This window comes from Astatotilapia calliptera, chromosome 10 (assembly GCF_900246225.1).
Source record: "Astatotilapia calliptera chromosome 10, fAstCal1.2, whole genome shotgun sequence".
Taxonomy (NCBI): Eukaryota; Metazoa; Chordata; class Actinopteri; order Cichliformes; family Cichlidae; genus Astatotilapia; species Astatotilapia calliptera.
Window position 1 is genome coordinate 28651865 of NC_039311.1, and position 23868 is coordinate 28675732.

The 23868-nt window shown below is 42.9% G+C and overlaps 1 protein-coding gene across 3 annotated transcripts in view; it reads right to left on the reverse strand.

Moving 5' to 3' along the window:
- The window catches only part of gtf2ird1 (GTF2I repeat domain containing 1), a 45143-nt gene that overhangs the window by 14061 nt on the left and 7214 nt on the right, over window positions 1-23868 (reverse strand). For all 3 annotated transcript variants that reach the window (XM_026182307.1, XM_026182306.1, XM_026182305.1), the window contains exons 2-14: window positions 18143-18272; window positions 16565-16706; window positions 14661-14837; window positions 14340-14523; window positions 11629-11945; window positions 10094-10189; window positions 9070-9153; window positions 8060-8243; window positions 5108-5133; window positions 3480-3606; window positions 1812-1855; window positions 1480-1560; window positions 98-253 (exon numbers count right to left, since the gene is read on the reverse strand). In XM_026182307.1, the coding sequence (XP_026038092.1) occupies window positions 98-253; window positions 1480-1560; window positions 1812-1855; window positions 3480-3606; window positions 5108-5133; window positions 8060-8243; window positions 9070-9153; window positions 10094-10189; window positions 11629-11945; window positions 14340-14523; window positions 14661-14837; window positions 16565-16706; window positions 18143-18268 (1744 nt within the window). In that variant the 5' untranslated portion in view covers window positions 18269-18272. The remainder of the gene's footprint in view (window positions 1-97; window positions 254-1479; window positions 1561-1811; window positions 1856-3479; window positions 3607-5107; window positions 5134-8059; window positions 8244-9069; window positions 9154-10093; window positions 10190-11628; window positions 11946-14339; window positions 14524-14660; window positions 14838-16564; window positions 16707-18142; window positions 18273-23868) is intronic.

Genomic DNA, 23868 nt, shown 5'->3' on the forward strand with positions numbered 1-23868 from the left:
CAGTATGTGGAGGCCTTGGTAGGAGCTGGCATTCCAGGAGCCACAGTGTGAGGAGGGAGGCGACAATGGAGGTGTGGGCTGACGGGGAAGAGGTTACCTGCGTGGTTTTCCATTGAGTGGTGGGGAGCCGAAGGAGCGGGGGGCGGGGCAGACGAGGCAGATGGAGCAGAGGGCGAGGCTGTGGCTGGACACGGTGCGGCGGCGACGGGCTCGGCCACAGACTCGCTGGGCTCCTCCCCACTCGTGCCGGCATCTGGAGAAACAAACAGTATTCACACCAAGTTTTCAGTTTGTGGTGCAACGGAGACAAGAGAGCAGCAGGACACAGTGGAGCTGCAACACTTCTTGCACTGCTGCTGCATTTCTGCTGTTATCTCAGCGCTTCCTGTTACTGATGTTAGCTTGAAATCACCCAGCCTTGTTTTTCAGTGCATTCATTTAAACAGTTGAGAATTTAGGGCAGGAACTTCATGCTTTTTAACTGGGCAGGGGAAGTTGAACTGACAGAACCAATCACTTATCCTCCACCCTCAAAGTCTTTAATCTTGCAAAACCAAAATATGTTTGAAGGCTTCCATGGAAGCATGAACCTCAGCTAGTGCTTTCAAACTCTTCACACACCCAACAAAGTTCCCCTTTAAAACATTGCAAACAAGCTGGATTTAATAGATTGATCCTTTATTTTTATTTTTTTAAAACGTTTTTCACAATAATGAAACTACGTCTTAAAATGTGTCTCATTTGTCCACACAACAATTATTGGGAGGCATTGGTGCGCATGGTGAGATAGAAAGGAGGATTACTGGGGATCTTTCACTTACTAAGCAAAAGTGTAACTCACTACACTGTGAGGAATTAAATAAAAAAGAAAAATGAAGAATATATAATGAATCTGGAACTACAAACATGAATGAAGCTTTATTCTTTTTAAGTTTTTATTTTAAATGTCTGATTTTGCTCAAAACAGCAGAGCTTTGACTCTCAATGAACGAGCCTTTCACTGAGAGACTCAAGCAAAAATTGTTTTCTTTCTTTTTTTAAAACTTTAAAATCGAATAAGATGAGTAAATGCAATAGCAGCCAAGGCTTTCTCTTCATTTTTATGATCCAAGGTTGGCTCCGGCTAATCGGGGAATCCCCCTTTTCTAATTGTGATTCCTCACTTTGGCTGCATTTGAATTTATCCAAACAAATTTGGGTATCAGATTTGGCTACTGACAGAAAGCGCTCACCCACAGGAACCGACTAATCAAAACTGGCAAATGCAAAACTGTCAGGCGAACAAAGGAGTGAAAGAAGGGGAATCACACACAGGGACAGCACCAACGATGAAAACAGTCTCCAGGTTTCTGTGTCTCTGTGACTTCTATCTCAATGACAATGCAAGAAAACCCGCGTCTGCTCCAATTGTATTTTTCTACGAGTGAAAAAAAGAAACGAATCTCAAACTTAATGGCAGCCAGGCGTGCGCTCGCTTACCTGGCACCGTAACTTGAATGATTTCCCCGTCTGGAGGCTCTGTTTTAATCCTCCTCAAAGGAATGCAATCTCCTGAAGGACCTGCGGGGATTGAACAGTTCATTCTGCACGAGTTCCCGTCAGCACTGTGTTTTATGGTCGTGTAAAAACAGATTTAAGCAGACGATAGAACGTGTTGGAAGGGATCAGACTGCAAAACGCGATATGAAAGCGACTCCGGGGGACGGGGGAAACCTTTGTTCAATACTCGGGGCTCAAATCATTTGTAACTTCACACAGCCGAATATCACAGAGCGTTTTTATTATGCTGAACTTCATTTATTAGCACGTACCTGCTTCGCACTCAGCCAAGGGACTCACACAAGCACTGGTTGATCTGTGAGGTAAAATCAAATAGAAAAAGGGTGATTTGCAAATATCTGCAAAACACAATCATTAAAAATCCTTTTTTGTGGCGTATTTTAAATCATCTGTCTCCTTTAAAGGGAAATTAAATGACTTCTGAGCCCAACACCGGGGATCTTTAAACACTGGCTATGCAGGGTTTCCACACTTGTTAGCACCACAGTCACAACCCCAATGGCAGAGATTCCATACACGTTAACATTGATTCATGCAGTGCCATCCGCCCACTATAGTGTTTATCGCCTATTGTGCGGTGGCACCGACAGACAGAACCGCTGAGCTGCACGAACAGAGGGAGACACCGGGGAAGCATTTCTCACTTCTAGCATGAAGGGATTTAGACTCAGGAGTCAGAGCTTGTCATCCAGGGTCACTGGTTCAATCCCAGCTGCTCAAAAGCACACATCAAAGTGTCCTTGGCCTAGATGCTTGCCTCAAATTGTTTCTTTGCACCAGGTATAAAGCGAGTGTGAGAACAGGCACCATATTAGTACAAGGAACACGTAGCATGTTTATACCAGCGGGAGAGAATAAAATCATAAATCATCACTTGCTTTAATTATTGATTGCTTCATGGAACAATAAATATTACGTGGTTCTTTCTTTTTTACTTCTTCTTTCAAACTTCTTCATTATTTCATGTGTAAAAATGGCTAATGGATAACCATTATTTTTAATAACGGCTCGATTGTCCAGTATATCAATTAGAAGGTAAATATAGTGTTCCTTCATCATCATCATCATCATAATAATCTTTTCTTAACTCTTTTCTTAGTTAATATATACAATATTACAAATATATTATCAAGTTAGCCTTGCTGTTAGCTGAATTTAGGTAACCTGGGTTGGCTTGTGAGGGATAGTTTTTAAAAGAATTAGCTAACTTCTTGGCTGAATACATTATTCTGATGATGTAAGAACAGCACCGACACCATATCAGATCGGCTGCAGATCATCTGCTTCCATCCTACCCTCCACCCCCAGCGTCAACCAACAACCCTCTGCACGTCCTCTTTCACTGCAGGCATGAATTTTCTCTGTGGTCCTCTTTTCCTCTGCCCTGGCACCTCCATACTCAGCATCCTTTGACCAATATATCCACTATCCCTCCTCATCCTCAACGTCCAAACTGTCCTAGCCTTTGTCTCCAACCGCTCAGCCTGAGCCGTCCCTTTGCTGTACTTATTGTCCATCCTGGTGACTCCCAACAAAAATCTTAGCATCTCCAAGTCTGCAACCTCCAGCTTGGCCTCCTGTCGTTCTAGGAAGTCGAGTCAGAGGCGGCAAGTTGAAGTAGAAATGTCCAGTTCTGCTAATGTACTCGACAGACAGGACGCAGAGAAAGAAATAAAAATAAAGCAAAGTGAATCGAACATTAATCATGTAACAAGGCCCGTTTAGGAAACAAAGTCCCATCATGGTAATGTAAATGTAACTAAAATCCGTAAACAGCGGTTTAATTATTATGAGTAATACCACTGAATGCAGAGGCACAATTTGGCTGCATGCCATTAAGCTCAAATTCCAGCACTATAAACAACGTCTGCAGGGTAATGCCATGTTTGTGTGAGTGTGTGTGTGGGCCACGTTCTGACCTGCTGCTGTGAGGATTGCTGACCAGCTCGGCTGTGGTGGGCGGGATGCTCAGATTGTCAGGGAAGCTGTCTTCGGGCGTAGAGCCCAGGTCGTGCTTGCCCTCCTCCCTTGCAATCTTGCCAGCAGCTTGAACAAACAAGACGCAGAAGATAAACAAACACCGCACGCCATTAGCGAAGAACATCTGTGTGGTGTAAATATATAAATAAACTCATGGCGGAGCGCTCTTTGGTTACTGTGATAAAGTTTAAGGGTCTTGACAAATATTTTACAGCTAAGGTCACTCACAAAGCACATATGGAAAGCTACCAAAAACAATTACTTTATGCCAAAAGTTCTCCTTTGAGAAGATGGAGAATATTCATGTTTAATGAAAATTCAGGCTTCTTTCAGGCAACAAACCAAATTTTCTCTCACTTTTAGTCATCGGTGCTTAAAAGTCACCAGCTGCAAGCATGAGAGTCAAGCTAACTGCGTACTAAAGGGAACCGTGATATTTAAAAAATAAAATATGTTAAATAATTGGGTGTTTTTTCATTTTCTAGGTTTTTAAGCAGTTGCAGACTGTCACAACCTGCATGCACTGCTAACTGCTAAGTGATAATGTGGTATCACAGTAGCCCAGTCGTGGACCAATCTAAATAATACCTATGAGCTCACACAGTGGGGTTGCTGTTTTAATGCATTCGTCAGACAGTATTAAAAATGGATTTTGATATTCGGCAACATCTTGTTATGAGGACTCGAGATCAGCTTTTTTCACCATCTTGACATTTTGAAATGGGATGTGATGGTCATTGGCTTGTGATAGCTAGTGAGCATATACAGGATTCTCCCTCTTTCTGATACACAGGCCAACATTTACTAATTTGGACTTAATGTTTTATTCAGTACGACCCAAAATCTCATCAGGATCATCACTTGAGGGCCATTTGCTCTGTGCAATGACAGGTACTGCCCCCCCTGCTGGCCATTAAAAATATTGTGGGTTTTAAGCACAGAAGCTATCTATGGCTACAACTGATGGGGTCATTACACCCGCCTCACTGGCCGCTTCATGCACCACCGATTACATCATCATGCACACATCCATTTCTGCCGGCCTTTACGGCACAGCTACCCACTGCAGTATTCTCCTGAATGATGAGGCGTCGCCACTCAGACAAAACTTCGGCATCAGCGCTGGTGTAGGAGGAGCGCAAGTCAAACCCAGGGGCAAAGAAATTTCAGAGATTTTTCCACAAAGCGTCATCTTTTCAAGCTGTTGTAGCATCTCCCGCTGTATAATCTGTGAATCTCTGAGCTTCTGTACAGATAAATTATTAAAACGGTGGTAAAAAGTGACACTCATGTCTTCCACACAGTGGCACCAGGTTACAGCGACAGCAGATGTGACGGTGCACACTGCAAGGCCAGTATAACAGGGGCCTAAGGCAGTGAGTACATCCTATTCTTATGAGGGTTACACTACATTTAAAGTAAGATGCAGCAGGTAAATACACTAGTAAAGTACAAGCACATTCGATGTTTAGGTTCTTGTTGTTTTAAGTATTTTTAGAGACATGACCCCAACTTCTATTCTTCTAAGAAAGGGGAAAGAAACAAACAGAATCAATCACATTCTTACCGGTAAAGATCCTCTCATCAAACATTCTGGAAGAGAGAAAGAAACACAGGCTGTGAGCGAGTCTGTTTAAAGACCACCTCAGCTCTCAGGACAAAACTCAAGTTGCAAAAAACTGCAGAAGTGGAACATTGTTAACGGCTGCTTTAGCACATTAGCTGCTCTTTAAACAATCAGTCAAACATAATCAAACATAACTGAGTCGTTCCTTTTGTGAGCCCCGAATTCCTCTGACTAAAATTAACTGTGGATTAACTGTGATATACTCCTGGATTGCTTCCCCTTCCTTCTGGCACATACTGCCACTCTCTGCCTGCCAGTGAAGCGTTCTTCTCCTGCGTGATCATAATCTTAGGTCTTATTTACTTACAAACTTAAGAAACTACACTGTTGTTCTAAGGTCTTAATAGGGCAAAATATTACAGCTTAGACACCAGAAAGACATTTATGAGTATTTTTCATCATATCATGGTATTTGTATTTGTGTGACATCGTTGGCAAGGAAACCGCCCATGGACCTGGTGTTGAGCACAGTCTTACCTTCAGCTCAACATAACAGAAGAAGTGATTGTGGATTTGAGGAGAAATTCCAGCACACCTGACGCCACAAACAATAAGGGTCAAACTGTGGACTATATGCAGTCTTTTGTATTTTGGGGCTTTTATTGATTCAAGACTGAATTTTGGTACAAACTGTGAAGCAGAGAAAAAAGGCTCATCAACATTTGTTCTGTTTATGGAAACTGTACTCCTGCTACACTGATAAGACCATTGAGACACTATCCATTTATTTTTTAGATCTTTTCTTGAGTCAGATCTATTCCTTTGCGTCATAGTACGGTAACCCATCTTTGAAGGATCGGAACAAACTGATCCAAACTGAAACAGGTCAGGGAAGCTGATCGGTAAATCGCAGCTTAACCTTAAGTATCTGTATACCAGACAGGTGGACGACCGGCTCCATTTCAATAATGACTCCCACTCCTTATGTGGGGATTCGGAGCTTCTTTACTCTGGGTGGACGTTAGTGGTCTCACAGGACAGAGACAACTTTGTCCCAGCTGATATTAATAATCTGAATAAGCTAAAGCAAATTGTGCACATACGTATCATTTATTTATTCATTTTTTAAATTTAGCTCTATTTATTAATTATAGCACTTTTAGCTTTTTTATAGTATTTTTAGTGAGAGAATTTGTGGTTTTAGTGAAGCCCAGATCACTTTTTGTCTATGTGAATATTATCAAGTCTGACGGCTGGCAGAATGGTTGCCTGCTCTTTTAACTATGAATCTATCTAAGGGTGTTCATGTTAAACTGAGGCTGAAGGGAATTTATAGACATTATTTAATAAAGTGTGAGGCAGGTTTAAATTCTGAAGTTGATGCTACAATAAAAAAGGAGCACTAACGAGACGACGCGCGTCTTCAGTCCAACCCATTAGCAGTGAAGACAGTTTGGTCTTCACCACAGTGTTACGATTTTCATTTTCAACACGAGGAAGACACTTGATGAGATGAGAGAAGGCTCATCTACTGCCTCTAATTCTGTAAATAACCTTTTTTAAGCCAACTTTTTTCTGATTGGCTGTCCACTTTGAAGAAAAACACAGAGCTGCCTTGATGACCATATAGACCAGCGGTCCCCAACCCCCGGGGCGGTCCGTGAGTTGTTTGGTACCGGGCCGCGAGAGTTGAGGCTCGGGTGTGAAATGTATGGTTTTCAGGGTCTTTTCCCGTGTTGTAGTTGTGTGTCTTACTTTGAAAGAAATATTTACGCGTTACCATAGCGACCAGAGAGCATTAAGGAGCAGAGAGGAGGATGTTACTCTCAATGTTGTTGACGCACTTCAGGAGGACACTGCTAACGAAGTTACACAATTACACAGTGACTTTCTGTTTATTATTATATTTACAAAATACCACAGCTTTTCTCTTGGTCGTATCATTTTATTTTGTTGTATTTATCTGCGACACCTCAAAGGCCGGTCCGTGAAAATATTGTCTGACATTAAACTGGTCCGTGGTGCAAAAAAAGGTTGGGGACCGCTGATATAGACCATATGAAAGTGTGTATGACTACTATTTGTATTTAAAAAAAGACTTAATAATAGTTAATAACGACTACCTTATTCTCAGTAATGTCAGCAGTTTAGTGAGCCTGTTAACCTAAAACTGACGGGATTTTACATTTCTTATATTTTCAGCATCTTTTCACAAAGTGAAGCGTGCGACGAGTGAAACTCGGGTGGTTATTACACGGGACATCACCTGAGAATAATTAATAGCATGGCTGCAGAACTAAATGAGCACAACACTTCAGTTACAGTTACTGTTTGTATAAAAATGATCATAGACTGACAACAGAGAAGATGCCAAAAAAGCACATCGCTGCCTGCATCTGGAACATCTCTCACAGACAATGGGAATGTGATTTGATCTGAATTAATGACATTTTCAATCTTTCCTAATTGTATTAAGGCTAATGAGCTGCCTGCAGGATTCGTTAAAAGATGTGTTATCTCAAACAAGGCATGGTGGCTCATTTAAATTAGCTCAAACAAATGGATGGAAGAGCAGCCATTAGCGCAATGCGCTGGCAAGGGAAAGTCATTTGGGACATGAATGGAAATGGTTTACCACTCAGCGGGACGTAGTGTGCTGAAGGAAACAGACATTTAACAAACAGATGGTATAGGCTGGCGTGGCTGGTAGCTGCTTCTTAAAAAAATCTTTCCCAAATTAAAGTTTCTGTAGGGACGCCGTTCTGCAGTTTGGTGATAATTAAGCATCAAGTGGGTAAATCTGGATGGATCTCTGGTCAGTGAGTAAATTAGACATTTGTAAAAAATATGCATCCAGGTGCTTCTTTGTTCTAACTACAACACTCTGACAGTGAGAGTACAAGAAATGATGTCATGCACTTTCACCAGTTCTTGTCTTAAAGCATTTGTTACCGTTTGACTATAAAGCGGATTCCGTGGCGCTCATCCAGGATGCGTTTGAGCTTGGGGACTCCGTATGTGCACGGTCTCTTGAAGGGGATCTGGTCGGGGATGCCGATGATCTCCACGGCCCCTGGATCGCAGGCTATTTTGCGGTAGGGGACAGGCACCATGTGATCTAGACCCAATGCCTCAGCTGGAGGTAGAAAACAGAGAAAATTCTTACATTTTAAATCTACAAAATATAGTTAACTCATTAGCACTAGCAGCCTCCAGTGGGGTTATGGTGATGGACCTCTCTTTGTTGTGGTCATTTTTTCCCTACAGTGTTTCCACTTCTTTGTATATTCTCACACGTCCATTCCAATAATTTCAGAAATTTCCAGGAATCTGCTGATATTTGTGAGTCCTTATATTTAAACTATAATTATCCTTCCTTGTATTGAGACAATGATAATTATCCTCTCACTGATAAATTAAAAAACTGCAGAGAAAAAGTATCAATCAACCCTTTTGTGTACATGGACACAAATCCGTACATTTGAGAGCAAACTGATGAAAAATCCCATAAGGGTGGGAAATTTGCATCCAGAAACACGGATCATTGGACTGGAGGTGACATGACTAATTCTTAAACTGCCTTGATGAACCATGCAAATACACACAAGTTCATCTTCGTATCTCTGCTCTCTGTCAAATAAATCTCTGTGTGTGTGTGTGTGTGTGTGTGTGTGTGTGTGTGTGTGTGTGTGTGTGTGTGTGTGTGTGTGTGTGTGTGTGTGTCTGTCTAGGGCAGGCAACGCTGATCCATCATCTCAAGTCACGCAGATAAAAAGTTCTTGACTTGATTCCAAATGGTGAACTTTTGCATTTGGTAGCTTTTCTCTATTAAAGACAGCACGAGGATCCTGCAGCTGGTTTGCTTGCGAGCATCCTTACATGCTTTTAATGCATCATTGCTGCACACGTCTTCACGTTGAGCTGTTTTTTTAGCCATTTGTGTAGTAAGAGGACCTCCTCACCGTATCTGCTGTTGAACAAGATCTGAACGCACTCTCTCAGCGTGTTGATGTCTTCTGTTTCCCGAATGAACGCGTCCCATTTTTCTGTACGAAAACAGAGAGAAGGAAATGCGGTCCTTACATCAAAGTTTACTGCAGCTTTAGCCTCTCAAAGTGTTTTATCTGACTGTAGTGCTAAGGATCTGAAATTAATCTTTTCCATTTACTCAGCAACAACTTGGTAAATCAGTGCAATCTTCTTAAAGGATTATTCTCAATAGCTTAGCCCTTCTTGTTTAAGTTTTCGCACAGGTCAGCCTCAGTTCAGTAAACAGTGCTTGGCTACTGTACATATCAGCCTCCAAATCCCGGCAGGAACAATAATAACAGCATGCAAAGTCTCCTCTATGGTTGTAGATTTAAGTAAAATCCAAACCTGTCATGACATATAGTGTAACAGGAATAATTTTAAGAGGACTTTGAACCTCGTTATTAATAAAATAAAATCTGAGTTGAGCTTTAAGCCTGAAAATGACACATCTGTGATCACCGTTTGATAAACTACGGCGTCGTCATGGTTTCCTAACGACCTCAAAAACATCTTCAGTTCAGTGCTGGACAATGTACAGTTCTCATGTCTATATGTATTTATATAATCGCTAAGAGTAAGTTAGGAAACTGGAAAATGGAAGAAAAAGCTCTTTAATCAACTCATCCAATGAATCTGTAAAACCCATTACTGCTATTACGCTGCAGCCACAAAAAAAGGAGCTTTGATGCTAAGAACTAGTTGTGATATAATATGAGGGAAGCGCAGTGACAGCCTTTTATCCAAATTTGAAGCCTTAATGAGAGGAAATATAAGGGTAATATTGTGACTATGTGTATAGCTGAAATATTTCACATGAGCTTTAAATCCTTCTGTTTAGCTGTCAAGTACAAAATAGCATCAATGAAGAAATCTCAAACCCATCAGCACTAGCAATTACCACAGCCATTTAAAATGAAGCCAAATGCCTATATCGTCTCGGTAATTCAAACGTACCTGATTTTTCATGCACGATGGAGAAGAGTAGCCTCTTTGAGATGTGGATGCCAGTAGGGCTCTGACCCTGCTCACCAGGTAGCCTTGTGGTCTCATCTAAAAATGCAAAAATAAACACATTTCAGGCAGAAATGTTAACTTGTCATGCTTATATTCACTGCCAAGATGCACATAACCAGTGATACCCCTCAGCCTCCTAATAGATACACTTATGGTGAGATCTTTCTCAAATTAGTCTCAGAAAACCTGACCTTGACCTTGAAGTCAAGGTCACCAATATTTGAACCTGTCTTAATTTTTGGGTGTACATGTTGCCTGCACACATGACTAACATGACTGAGAGTAAAACCTAAACTGTGTTTTGTAATATTTGTCTACATTTATGAGAAAACTACTGACATTTCAAACCTAAGTGAACATACTGAATACCGAGGGCTATGAATGAAATGATTCCTCTAAGATGCGAGTATAACAAGGAAAAGTAGTGCTTGAGTGAAATACCAAACGGCAATGGTCTTTAACTGCAGATCTAACTCTTCTATTCAGACCTGAGGCACAGGAGAAAATACTTACCTAGAGCTTTTACTGTGTATTGTTAACATTAGGATCATCATCACGAATGCTCTGTGGATCTTACTTTTATACTACATTCATATAATAGCTCTTACTCTTCTTGAATTCAAGTTTTCGGTGTTTTATAGTAACTAGTGACGGTCATTCAGAAGGAAGGGGGAAAACACAAGGGCATGAAACAGTTGGGCCCAATCTAATGAATGTGGTTAAACATTTCCCTACAAACACTGCATGTGTAATAAAGAGCAATTTGAAGCCCTTCATCCCATTCTTAAATGTGTGGCACACATGTGTCAAATCAGCTTGTTGACTGTGGCTCATCAGGTAACAAGTGAACTGGACATGCATCACAATACTGCAGCTGATTTTTGTTTATGATCTAATTATGATCAAGTGATCAGAGCTGCAGCAAAATGATTTTCTTTGAATGGTTTAGGAGGACTGTTACACTCCTAGTTAGTAGTGCCAGCACCAGCCGAAGGTCCGAATGTAGAGAAGTCGGTGGGGACAGTTAACTGTTAAACTATGAATAATCAGCTTCACAGACATCTTTCACAAAACATCATAAACATCTGTTAAAAACACGGCTATAAATCACCATTTCAGAAGCAAGAAAAGTGCTTATTCTGCATGTGGCATCTTTTATTTTTGTAAATGAACCACAGTCTCTTCCTTTCTTACTCTGTGCCCTCCTCATCTGCACTGTTTGAGGTAATGTCCATAAAAGAAAACAAAGACCTATAGGTGCTTTCTTTAGTGATGCAAAGACCAGAAAACAGCTGTGTTCAGTAGGTTGGAAGCCAGCACTGTCTCCAGTTGCTGCTTCCAACTAGCAGGCACGGCCAGCAACACGTCCCCCCTAGCTGGATATACTATTAACCCCGAGACTCTGACATAACAACTCACCTCGCCCCTATTCCATTGCTGAAATCCACCTTTACACATGTTGTATGTTAGCTTACCAGTGTTAGCACTGTCTTTCACAGATGTGCTCTTCTCTGACCCAGGTGTCCAGTTGGCCAGCCTGTCCTTGCCCAGGTTGAGGAGAGACATGGGTTTGAAATCCAGCTTGCCGTCTGGGTGGGGTTTGGAGGACATGGGCATGCCGTACAGGAAGTTTGACAGAACAGAGTTGCTGGAAGTGGCGGGACTTGACGACGTGACTGCTTGCGCGGTCGTCTTCGCTGGGCCGTGGCTGCTTTGCGTCATGACCGCAGTGGAAGCGTTGTGATTGACATCAGTGCTAGACTTGGTTTCTCGAGACAAATCTTCCGGTTGCCTGTTCACAAAGACAACAACAAAATCAAAAAGGGAAATAACTTGTAGGGCTACAAACATGAGACTATTATGTTATGATTTGCTGCCTGATTGGTTAGAACATCCTTGATACCAAAAAGAATTAAATAATAGGCATTTAATAACATCATTTGGTCTCTTTACTTGCTGCCTCCAGCCCTTTGCTTTTCAAACAGGCCCAAAACTCCAATTAAATTCTGCACAGTCTCACAGTGCTGCATGTTCATATTCAGCTTCATTATACAGCAGTAGAGAGAGGAAATTCCCCAATTTGTTTTGGGCAAACATGTGACAGTTAGCTTTATTACACACAGAACAGAGTCTGAAACAACTGTCATGTTGCAAATTTTAATACGTCCTAATAAAATCATTTTTTGCAGCTGCTTGATCAAATAAAGTCTTAATGAATAAATGAGACTGAGCTAAAAAAGAATGTGGTCCTCAGTCTTGTGACTGCTGATCCTGGCCTGCTCCAGCACCAGTGCTTCTTCTTCCACAAACACTCACAAACCACGAGTGAAATCATTTCTGCCGTTTTGACTTTCCAAGTTTTTAAAAAATCCTTTCTCGTGGCGCAATAAATGCTGTGCAGAGTTTTGGTGTATGTTAAGCCTTTAAATTAATGGATCTATTACTCAAAGTGGATTTCTTGGATTATACAGTGTTTGATTAATAACACAGCCACTTTCATTATTGTAATACAGCACTGTTCTCAGTCTGAACTCTTGCCAAGTACTTTAGCTGATATTCAGAGTTCATACTACCCTGTTACAGAGTGCTACAGAGCAACTGTTGTCATGGGGACAGGTATCCAGCTCAGCGGAGATTACTGTAGAGCTGGCTACACAGTTCAACACGCCCACTAACAGGGCAGGGGCACAAATCATTGCTTTCATGCCACATAAATATGTGCTAAGCAGTGAATTCAGGGAAAAACGGCATCAGATTAAGCCTCTGTGGAGTTACAGGGCCTGTGTTCAAACAGTCCACTTGTTTACCCACCCACTATACAGCATTTGCAATATAAGCTGTTCACTGGGGAGCAAGCGCTGACAGCTGTTTTAGTGAAACATGAACAGTTTATGCAACTAGATGTCTGGTAGGATGTAACACGCTACTACTGCTGTTAGTGGACCACGACAAAACAGCAAAAACAGAAGTATGCACTACAAAGTATTAGCTGGCAAAACATGAGAAAAACATGCAAACAGGAGAAACATGCAAAGCTAAAGACGACTGCAGCGGTCAGGACTGTGTGGATCTCCTCTAAATAATATGTACAAACTGCACTTGTAAAGCTCACAAGTCTGCCACAACTATGCACAGTCATTTGAGAGCAGTTTTGGGTTGAGAGCAGTCTTTAAAGACTGGCCGAACAGCCACCACCACCAAATTCAATATTCTGTCTACTTGAAAGGCGCGTCTCTAATATATTTCAGACACTGCTAACAATTATGTGCCTGCTATCGTTAATTATTTATGTGGCTGAAACCAAAAGCAGAACATCTGCACCACATCTAAGGCTAAGGACAAAACAGCATAGCTGTTTTTGGATAAGCACATGTTGTAGTTTACATGCATCTCTCCAAATGACAAAAATCTGTGTACATTTAACTTTATTTAGAACATATTTCAGCTGGACTTTATCCACCTACACAAGCATAGCGACAATTAGAGCCGTATTTGTGCTATGTGCAACATTTTGTCACCCATGAAAAGCAATGAAACACATTAAAATATCATTTTTTAGAAGCAGCTGACCAAGTAGATTAAAGGTAGACGACTAAAACACGCCTTAAATGTTTCTTTTTTGTAGCCATTTAATTTTTTATTCTGTTTGATTGCTATAGGAAGGCCAGTCAAGCTGCTGTTCTTGTTTATGATATTCAGCAGTCTCTCGTCCCTTGGTCGGACATCCACACCAACTGGAGTGGAGCTGGTGATGATAGTGCTTCTGCTCTGTAGAGCCACTCTCAGCTTGAGGATCATTCAAAGCTGATGTCGCTACGTAGAGCTGGAAGAATGAGCACCAACTGCACGCTACAGTCCGACACGGTGGACATGGAGACTTACTGGTGAGGCAGCTGATTATAGCTCCATATTTATTCTTCTTTATAAACTCCAACATGCGTGCACCTCCATTTACTAAGTTTGTACACAAATACATCCAGTATTTCCACGTAAATTAATTGTATCTTTTAAAACTCTATCTACGACGGATGCACCAAAGTCTGTTCACTTCCAATTAAAAACTGCACAAGAAAACATATCAGGGCAACTAACACAAGTTCATCTTCACATTGGAGTTATCAGAAATGCAACAACTGCTTTCAGAATGCGATCCAACCATTCACAGTCTCTCACTTTGCAGACTCACCTTTTCACGGTGAAGTGGATGCGATGGCTCTGCTCCAGGATCTTCATCAGTGTCTTGGTGTCATACTCAGAGGGCTTCTTCAGGGCGACTCCCTCAGGCAAACCATGAGCCACCACGCAGCCGGGGTCCTTCTGGATCCACTCATAAGGCACAGGGACCAGGCTGCTCTTTCCCACAGCCTCACCTGCATACCGCATGACGCACTGAGTTTTGCTACCTGACTTCCAAGAAACTATATAAAAGTGGCTCCCTATGCTCCAAACATGGATTGCTTCGGCACTGCTTTATGAAAAAATCTGGTTTAAAAAAGGGACTACTCACTGTAGAGCACAGTGAAGACCTCCTCCACCATCTTCCTCAGAACAAAGATGTTGGACTGGGCATCTGATGGAGCTCTCGGTTTCCCATGTTCAGCATCCTTACTCAGTTTGCTGAGATCGCCCTCCTGGTCTTTGGTATGGGAATTTGCTGCAGTCAGATTTTGCAGGCATGGCACCCCTGACCCCAAATAAAAGAGAAATGACTTTAAAAATGTCCAAATGAGCTACAGTATGATTTAGGATTAAGTAAACTCTTTACCCCAACAAAGTCATTCATTTGTCTTTGAAGGTTAAAAACAAAACAAAACAAAAAACAAATGACTGAGAGTCTGGTTCCTAAAACTAATGACTATGTCACCTTTTGAAAAATAGTGTCATATAAAACGAATGACTTGTTTTTCCAACAATGTGCCTAGATGAATGAAAATAATCTCCAATAAAGCGGGGAACATTAAGCCGTTCAGTTTGAGTCTTAAATAAATCAAAGCAAAGTTGAGCCAATGTTCTCAGTAACAGATGCCTGATGAAAATTAAACTTGATGAACTGGTGTTACGGGCATAGACAGTATAAAAGAAGGACGGGGCTAGCGTGACATCACCCAGTGGGCTCTGATGTCCTGTTGCGAAGCCTGTAGCGTTTTTAGCAGTCGCCATCTTGACAAGACGGGGATAGATCTGACCATGAAAGCATTCAAATATTCAGTTTAATATTCAGTATGTGCCAAATCACAACACAAATCACCTCGAGGTGCTTTATGTTGTCAGGTAAAGACCCTACATTAATAAAGAGAAACCCCCAACAATCATACAATATGAGCAGTGGGCGACAGTGAGAAGGAAAAACTGCTTTTCAATAGGAAGAAACCTTCCACAGAACGTGGCTCAGCCAAAGGCAGCTGTCCACTGCTTGACTTTTCAGACCTGGACTCTACGTCCATCTTTTAAACTGTCCATGGTTACGGGGGAGGATATACTGCGAACTGAGTGTATTATCTGTTGCTTCACCTTACCTCTCAAGTAAGGTGAACAAAGGGGGCTAAATGGACCAATGCCAACTTCTAAAATATATTCAACTTACAACCTTGGATGCTAGCATAGCTAATGGAAATGAGAGTAAAAGGAAGGAGTAAGAGACGCGAAGAGACACAAAATCAACAATAAATATACACAAAAAACCAAATATAACAAAAAACCAAGATAATATTGGTCTTCCAGCCAAAAAATATGACAATAATATATGTCTGTGGGTTAGGGTCTCTTGAGTCACATGAATCTTGTGCTGGCTAAGTGAAAAGTTGGATTTTTAAAAAACATTATTTGTAGCATCGGCACAAAAGGAAGTGATAAATTATAGCAAAAAAACAAAACAAACAAAGTATCGTTTACTGGCCAAATTGCTGTTGTAAACAACCTGTGGTGTGAGTCAGAACTGTTATGAAAGTGTTTGTCCGCTCCATTACTTTGCTCAGTTCTAATAGAAAAATGGAATATTAATTTATCTCCTCCTCCTACAAATGCACGGTGGGTTTTTAAAAGGAGTGCTATAAAGTACTGTCAGTAAATTTGTAAACATAATTCATCAAATGGCTTTGCTAAATAAGATATGATGAGACACTTTGCTGATGTATTGTTATTTGGGATAAAAAGGGGGGGAAATGTGGCTCTGCATCTGCTTTGGTGATTTATTTCATGGCGACATCATTTGATGTTGAGGTAAGCTGCCGTGATTATTAAAGCTCAGATAATCTGCATCTGTGCAAGCACAAAACGAAGATTTCTTCGGGGACACAAGTGACACAAGCGTATTTTAAGTAACGACCTCACAGCTGCGGCTGTAATGAGAGTGATCGATGTTCTACTAAGACTGAATGAATTATGGGAAACGATGTTCAGAGCGGTGCTTACGGCAAAACTTGTAGAAGTCTGTTTGGATTTCCCTCCTGGAGTTGAGGAACACTCTCCCCTTTTCTGTGCCGACGGCGATCACGCTGTCCTCGTGCACGGTGACGCACGCCACCTCGGCGTTTAGTTTAGACATCGCCATGCACTGCAAAACAAGGAAGCTTTTAGGTTTACAAAGGACTGAAACACTTTGTAAACTGATGGCTTAAGCAAACAAAATGAAAATGTCAGTGACGACTTCCAGTTGTGGTGAAGAACTTCACGTACACTTCCATGTTGGGCATGAATCTTTGTAATTTTTGGCTTTTAAGGGTTTCCTTGAACTGTTCTTTATTCAGAGTACAATAATTGTACAACATGCATCTCTAATGACATTCAAAAACAAGAACTGAGTTGTTTCCTTTTTTAGATTTTCTCTAATCCACATGTGGTTTAAAGGACACATAGAGGCTCAAATTACACAAACACACGTCCTTACAAGTTGTACTTTGACCAGATGCTTTTGGTTCCAGTCAGTAAGCTTCTGGCATAATTCTGGCTGGATATTTGACCGGGTCAGGTTCCTGGCACATGAATGGCTTTTAAGCATACTCTTCTAATTTGAAATAAGGTTGAGGTCGGGCCTTTGGGAAGCCCATTTCAAAAGCCGAATATTAAGCCAGCTTCAGTGCGTGTTTGGGATCATTGTCCTGTTGGAACACCCAGTTGTGTCCAAGTTTTAACCATCTGGCTGTTGATTTGAGGTTAGGTTATAGAATTTGGAAGCACTCTGCCTCATTCATTCATTATTCATTATTCCATCCACTACCACTGGCAGCAAAACAGCCCCAGAGCATGATTCTACCACCTCCATACTTGACACCGACCTTCCTTAAGTTTGAAAGCCTAACCTTTGGTCCTCCAACTATAACTCTTGTACTGCAACTAAATAGCTAAATTATTGTCTCGTATAACCATAAAACTTCTCCAGAGGGGATTTGGCTCGTCCAGGTTTGCAGCTGCAAATTTCAGTTGACCATGAAGTTGTCGAATTTAGAGTTTAAAAGTGTATGACTACTTCTGATCAAAACTGTAAGAGTCAACGCATGGCGGTTTATTTATTAGCCAAAATGAATCCAGGAATAAACGCAGGACTTCTGTAAGTGGACAACACGCCTGGTGACCCCCCCCCCCCCCCCTCCCCCAAACTATATACACAGTTAAATTAGACCAATGAAGTTATTTAATTTGCAGAGACAATGACTTTGCTGTTTCTCATAAGCTTGCATTTCTTAGTATGGAGCAAGACTTCCTCCATATAGGAATCATTTACTGGCTTTTACTTGAAACACGTTAACAAAAATTATTAACAATCTTGATATTACTAGAAGAACTGCGTCCTTATTTTCTTGGAATTAAGCAAAATACACTATTCCTCCCTTATATTCAATGCATGCTCACATAAACAGAAAAAGTAAAAACTATAGTAACACTTTTAAGGTGGATTTCATGAAATGTTTAGGAAAAAAATGTCATTTTGGCCCCACATGTCAAAATCTCCAACAGGAAATAACGCTGTATGACCCTTGATTATGAACGTACCACTGAGTCGAGGGCAGACACCAGGCTGGTGAGGATCTCCTGTCTGGCTGACACCAGCGGGACCTGTGGCTCGCCGCGGGAGTTCGTCCTGATGCCGTCGCATGCCAGCTTCCTGATCTGAGCCATGCCTCTGCGGGGACCGGATGAACACAGTTTAGACAGGCAGCCACAGAGCGACACAGACAAACCCTGCATGTGTCTGAGGATGCATTCCTGTACACATGCTGCAGTGACCTGCATTCAAAGCAGGTTCTGCTGACATCATGTGGTTTGACTTTAAGCAAATATAAGCTTTTATTCAGAACGCTGAGCTCTGAAAGGTGAATAATTAATTCAGAAGGGAGGGAGGGTTTCCTTCACCTGTTTCACACAAATACGAGTCTACAGGCCTCATTAGGCTGGACTGGGACTTTTAAAGTGATTGCTGAGCAGATATATTTACCATCTTTAATGTGCCAGCATGCTAACATTATCACAAAACAAAAAGCAGAAGAGAAACTTACTGGAAACCGCTTTAACTGATGTATAGAAGCAGGACCACAACTTAGACGCTTCTTTTCCTGTTATATGCCTATAAATGGATTCCTGCCATGCACGCCTGTTTGTTCTCATTCTCCATGCCCCATCCACCCACCCCTCTACTTTCTTTCTAATATCACCTCTCTTAGGGGCCCCAGGGGGGGGTCTACAGAGCAAAGAAGCAATCGTAGATCCATGCCAAAGTCATCATGCTGCTCCACCGTTCCCATCTGCCAGATGCAACTTGCACAATTCAGCTTCACTAAAGGAGTATGAACTTCAGAGGGGGGGATTGGGATTCATCCTCTGTGGAACATGAGTGCCAGGAGAATTATCCTGGTTACAGATTTTCCAAATTGTCCAACTGAGTGCCTCCAAGCTTATTAAATCCTTTTCAATACTGGTTTCATGTGCACTACAAGATAATGACGTAAATTCACAGCATGGGAGCTTTGGCACACCTGAGTCACCTGCAAATCTTTTGTTTGTACATTGTGTTTAGGCACAGAGACTTAAAAAAAAAAACAGTCGTGCTGACATTGAAAAACCTGTTTAGGACTACTCTTTTTAAAAAAGAGACCAGAGTAAGTGAACTGAGAAAGACTCAAACCCACAAACTGAACTGACAGTGGCACCGATATCAATCAAATCCATTCAATCCATTCCGTTAATACAGCATAGTGAGTACAGCCTCAATTCTTAACCTCATGAACTCCAGAAGACGTTACAATGAGAGTCTGCTGCATGTTGATATGAGTATGATATGAGTTGCCTGTCCGTCAGAGGATAGACTTTAAAGTTCTGATGCTGGCCTATAAAGCTCTGAATGGTTTAGGACCAAAATACATCAATGACCTCCTGACCCAGTATGAACCATCCAGATCCCTCAGGTCATCTGGATCCGGTCTTTTATCAGTTCCCAGAGTCAGAACCAGACACGGAGAAGCTGCATTCAGCTTTTATGCTCCTTATATCTGGAACAAACTCCCAGAAAGCCTCAGATCAGCTGAAACACTCAGTTTATTTAAATCCAGGTTGAAGACTCACCTGTTCTCAGCTGCATTTGAATAAAGCACCAAATCCACACTTTAAGCTTAAATTTCAAAACTTACATTTAACTACTGATTTTATCTACTGTTCTGATTTTATCTGTTTTGATTTTATATACTGTTGTTTGTTTGTTTGTTTGTTTGTTAATTAGTTAGTTAGTTTATTTGCTTGTTTTAATCAATTTTAAATCATGCTTTTTATTTGTTCTTGTTTCTAATGTCTCTGTAAAGCACTTTGAATCACCTTGTTGTTGAATTGTGCTATACAAATAAACTTGCCTTGCCTTGCCTTGCCTTGATATGAGTTGATATACCTAATCCCCGCGTACAGACAGAGGCTGAAGCTCTCCAAACCTGTCGTGAGGACTAAAAAACTGTGGAGCAACGAGGCTGTGGAGGAGCTTCGCACGTGTTTGGAGTCTACAGACTGGGACACAATGAAGGCTGCTTCTAACAGCTTGGACGAGTTTACGGACACTGTCACCTCCTATATCCACTTCTGTGAGGACAGCATTGTGCCATCACGCACCAGGGTGAGTTATAACAATGACAAACCCTGGTTTACTCCTAAACTCAAAAAGCTGTGGCTGGAAAAGAGGAAGGCGTTCAGAAGCGGAGACAGGGACTGCTACAGAGAGGCCAAGTACAGGTTCACTAAAGAAGTGGACATTGCTAAACATCAGCACTCTGAGAAGATGCAGCAGCAGATCTCAGAGAATGACTCGGCCTCTGTGTGGAAAGGTTTTAGGAATATCACAAACTGCGACTGGGGAGAGTGCCCGCCCTCTGGAAGACATCCTGCATCGTCCCGGTCCCCAAAAAGAACCGGCCCAATGAGCTGAATGACTTCCGACCGGTGGCACTGACGTCACATCTTATGAAGACTCTAGAGCGGCTCTTCCTCAACCTCCTCCGACCACAGGTACAACATGCCCAGGACCCACTACAGTTTGCATACAAGGCGGGTGTCGGAGTGGAGGATGCCATCCTGTACCTCCTACACAGAGCCCACTCACACCTGGATGGGGGAAAAGGCACGGTCAGGATCCTGTTTCTTGACTTTTCCAGTGCCTTTAATACCATCCGGCCCTGTATGCTTCAAGAAAAACTGAACAGGATGGAGGTGGACCCCTGCCTGGTGGCTTGGATCTCCGACTACCTCACCGACAGACCACAGTACGTCAGGCTGAAGGACATCACGTCTGACACAGTGGTCAGCAGCACAGGAGCACCACAGGGAACTGTGCTGTCCCCTCTTCTCTTCACCCTGTACACCTCTGACTTCTGCTACAACTCTGAATTATGCCACATTCAGAAGTTTGCAGACGACACAGCCATCATGGGGTGTATCTGGGATGATCAGGAAGAGGAGTACAGAAGTCTGGTGAGGAACTTTGTCGCATGGAGTCACACAAACCACCTGCAACTCAACACCTCAAAGACTAAGGAACTGGTTGTGGACTTCGGGAGGTCTAGAGCAGGTCCACTGCCGGTTCAGATAGAGGGAGAGGAGGTGGAGGTGGTCAACAAGTACAAGTACCTCGGGCTGTGGGTGGACAATAAACTGGACTGGTCATGCAACACAGAGCACCTGTATAAAAAAGCCCAAAGCCGACTGTACTTCCTCAGGAGGCTGAGGTCTTTTAACATCTGCAGGAAGCTCCTGAGGATGTTTTACCAGTCAGTGGTTGCTGGAGTACTTTTCTATGCTGTGGTGTGCTGGGGGAGCAGCACAGCAAAGAGGGACTCATCCAGGCTGGAGAAACTGATCAGGAGGGCTAGCTCTGTGGTCGGCATGAAGCTGGACACTCTGGTGACAGTGGCAGAGAAAAGGACATTAAAGAAACTGCTGGACATTATGAACAATGCTGGGCATCCTCTGCACACGGCCATAAACAATCAGAAGAGTCTGTTCAGTGACAGGTTGCTTCTCCCAAAGACAAGAACTAACAGACTTAAAAACTCCTTTGTCCCACACGCCATCAGACTGTTTAACTCCTCTCTGGAGGGGAGAGGGAGGGGAAACAGGAGGACAAAGGAGGGGGGAACAACTAAGCTGTAGTGCCTCTTCACCTCACTGTGCAATACCTTTTGTGCAATACTTTTGTAAATAGTCAACAGTGCAATAGACTCAATACTTGAAATGTGCAATTCACTTGTATTTTTATTTTTATTCCTATTTATTCTATTTATCCCCTTCGTATATTTTATTTATATTGTCTCTGTATTTATATATATGTGTGTGTGTATAACTGTAACTTCTGTCGGTGCTGTGCTTTTTTGGAAATCGAATTTCCCAGAGGAACCCACCCGAGGGATTAATAAAGTTCTATCTAATCTAATCTAATCTAAAACTACAAGCCTAAAACCCCCCACTCCACTGATGACTTGCTCTTCGCCAACACCCTTAACGACTTCTACTGCCGTTTTGACGAGCCATCAGGCAGCCTTCACACCTCCAACGGCCCCAACAATAGAGGCACTTTGGACACTAATTCCCCCACCTCTCCCCCCTCCATAGAGCCATCACCACCTTCAAACTGTTCACCTACAACACCCCCCTCCTCACTCCACACAAAAGAGGATTTCACACCACCTCCTCCCACCACAACTCTTCATATTCATGAAGCAGATGTGAGGAAGCAGTTTAAGAACCTGAATGCTCGGAAAGCTCCCGGCCCAGACGGCGTGTCTCCTGCCACCCTCAGACACTGTGCAAACGAGCTGGCCCCAGTGTTTTCTGGCATTTTCAACTCCTCACTGCAGGCATGTCATGTGCCTGCCTGCTTCAAGTCCTCCACCATAATCCCTGTCCCCAAGAAACCTAGGATCACTGGACTAAATGACTACAGACCCGTGGCTCTGACATCTGTGGTCATGAAGTCTTTTGAGCGCCTAGTTCTCTCCCATCTCAGGACCCTCACGGCCCCCCTCCTGGACCCCCTGCAGTTTGCATATAGAGCCAACAGGTCTGTAGATGACGCCATCAACATGGCCCTACACTTCATCCTGCAGCATCTGGACTCCCCAGGAACCTACGCCAGGATCCTGTTTGTGGACTTCAGCTCTGCCTTCAACACCATCCTTCCAGACCATCTCCAAGACAAGCTTTCCCAGATGAATGTGCCTGATCCCATCTGCCGGTGGATCACTGACTTCCTGACGGACAGGAAGCAGCATGTGAGGCTGGGAAAGAATGTTTCGGACTCCCGGACCATCAGCACCGGCTCCCCTCAGGGCTGTGTTCTTTCTCCTCTGCTCTTCTCCCTGTACACCAACTGCTGCACCTCCACCCACCAGTCTGTCAAGCTAATCAAGTTTGCAGATGACACCACCGTTATTGGGCTCATCTCTGACGGGGATGAGTCTGCCTACAGGAGGGAGGTTGAACGTCTGGTGTCCTGGTGCAGCCACAACAACCTGGTGCTGAATGCCCAGAAGACAGTGGAGATTATTGTGGACTTCAGGAAGCACACAGCCCCACTCCCCCCCATCATCCTGACTGACACCCCCATCACCTCTGTGGACTCATTCCGCTTCCTGGGTACCACCATCACCCAGGACCTGAAGTGGGAGCCCACCATCACCTCCGTCATCAAGAAAGCCCAGCAGAGGATGTACTTCCTGAGGCAGCTGAAGAAATTCAACCTGCCAACACGGACGATGATGCAGTTCTACACTGCAATCATCGAGTCCATCCTCACCTCCTCCATCACCGTGTGGTACGCTGGAGCCACTATCAGGGACAAACAGAGACTGCAGCGTGTTGTGCGCTCTGCTGAGAAGGTGATTGGCTGCAGACTCCCATCTCTGCAGGACCTGTACACCTCCAGGACATTGCGGCGTGCAGCTCGGATCTCAGTTGACCCTTCTCACCCTGGACACAGTCTGTTTGACCTGCTCCCCTCAGGCAGGAGGCTCCGGTCCATTCGCACCAGAACCTCTCGCCATAAGAACAGTTTCTTCCCCTCTGCTGTTGGACACATGAACAATAACCATATGACTGTTCCCACCACTAACACATGACCCTACGCTGTGTCACTGCATCATTCCATGTTTGGCACTGATCACCACCTGCACTCATGTATATATCTTTCTACGTAGCACTCTTAATTCTTATTCTCATGTATATATCTCATGTATAGCTCATGCACATAT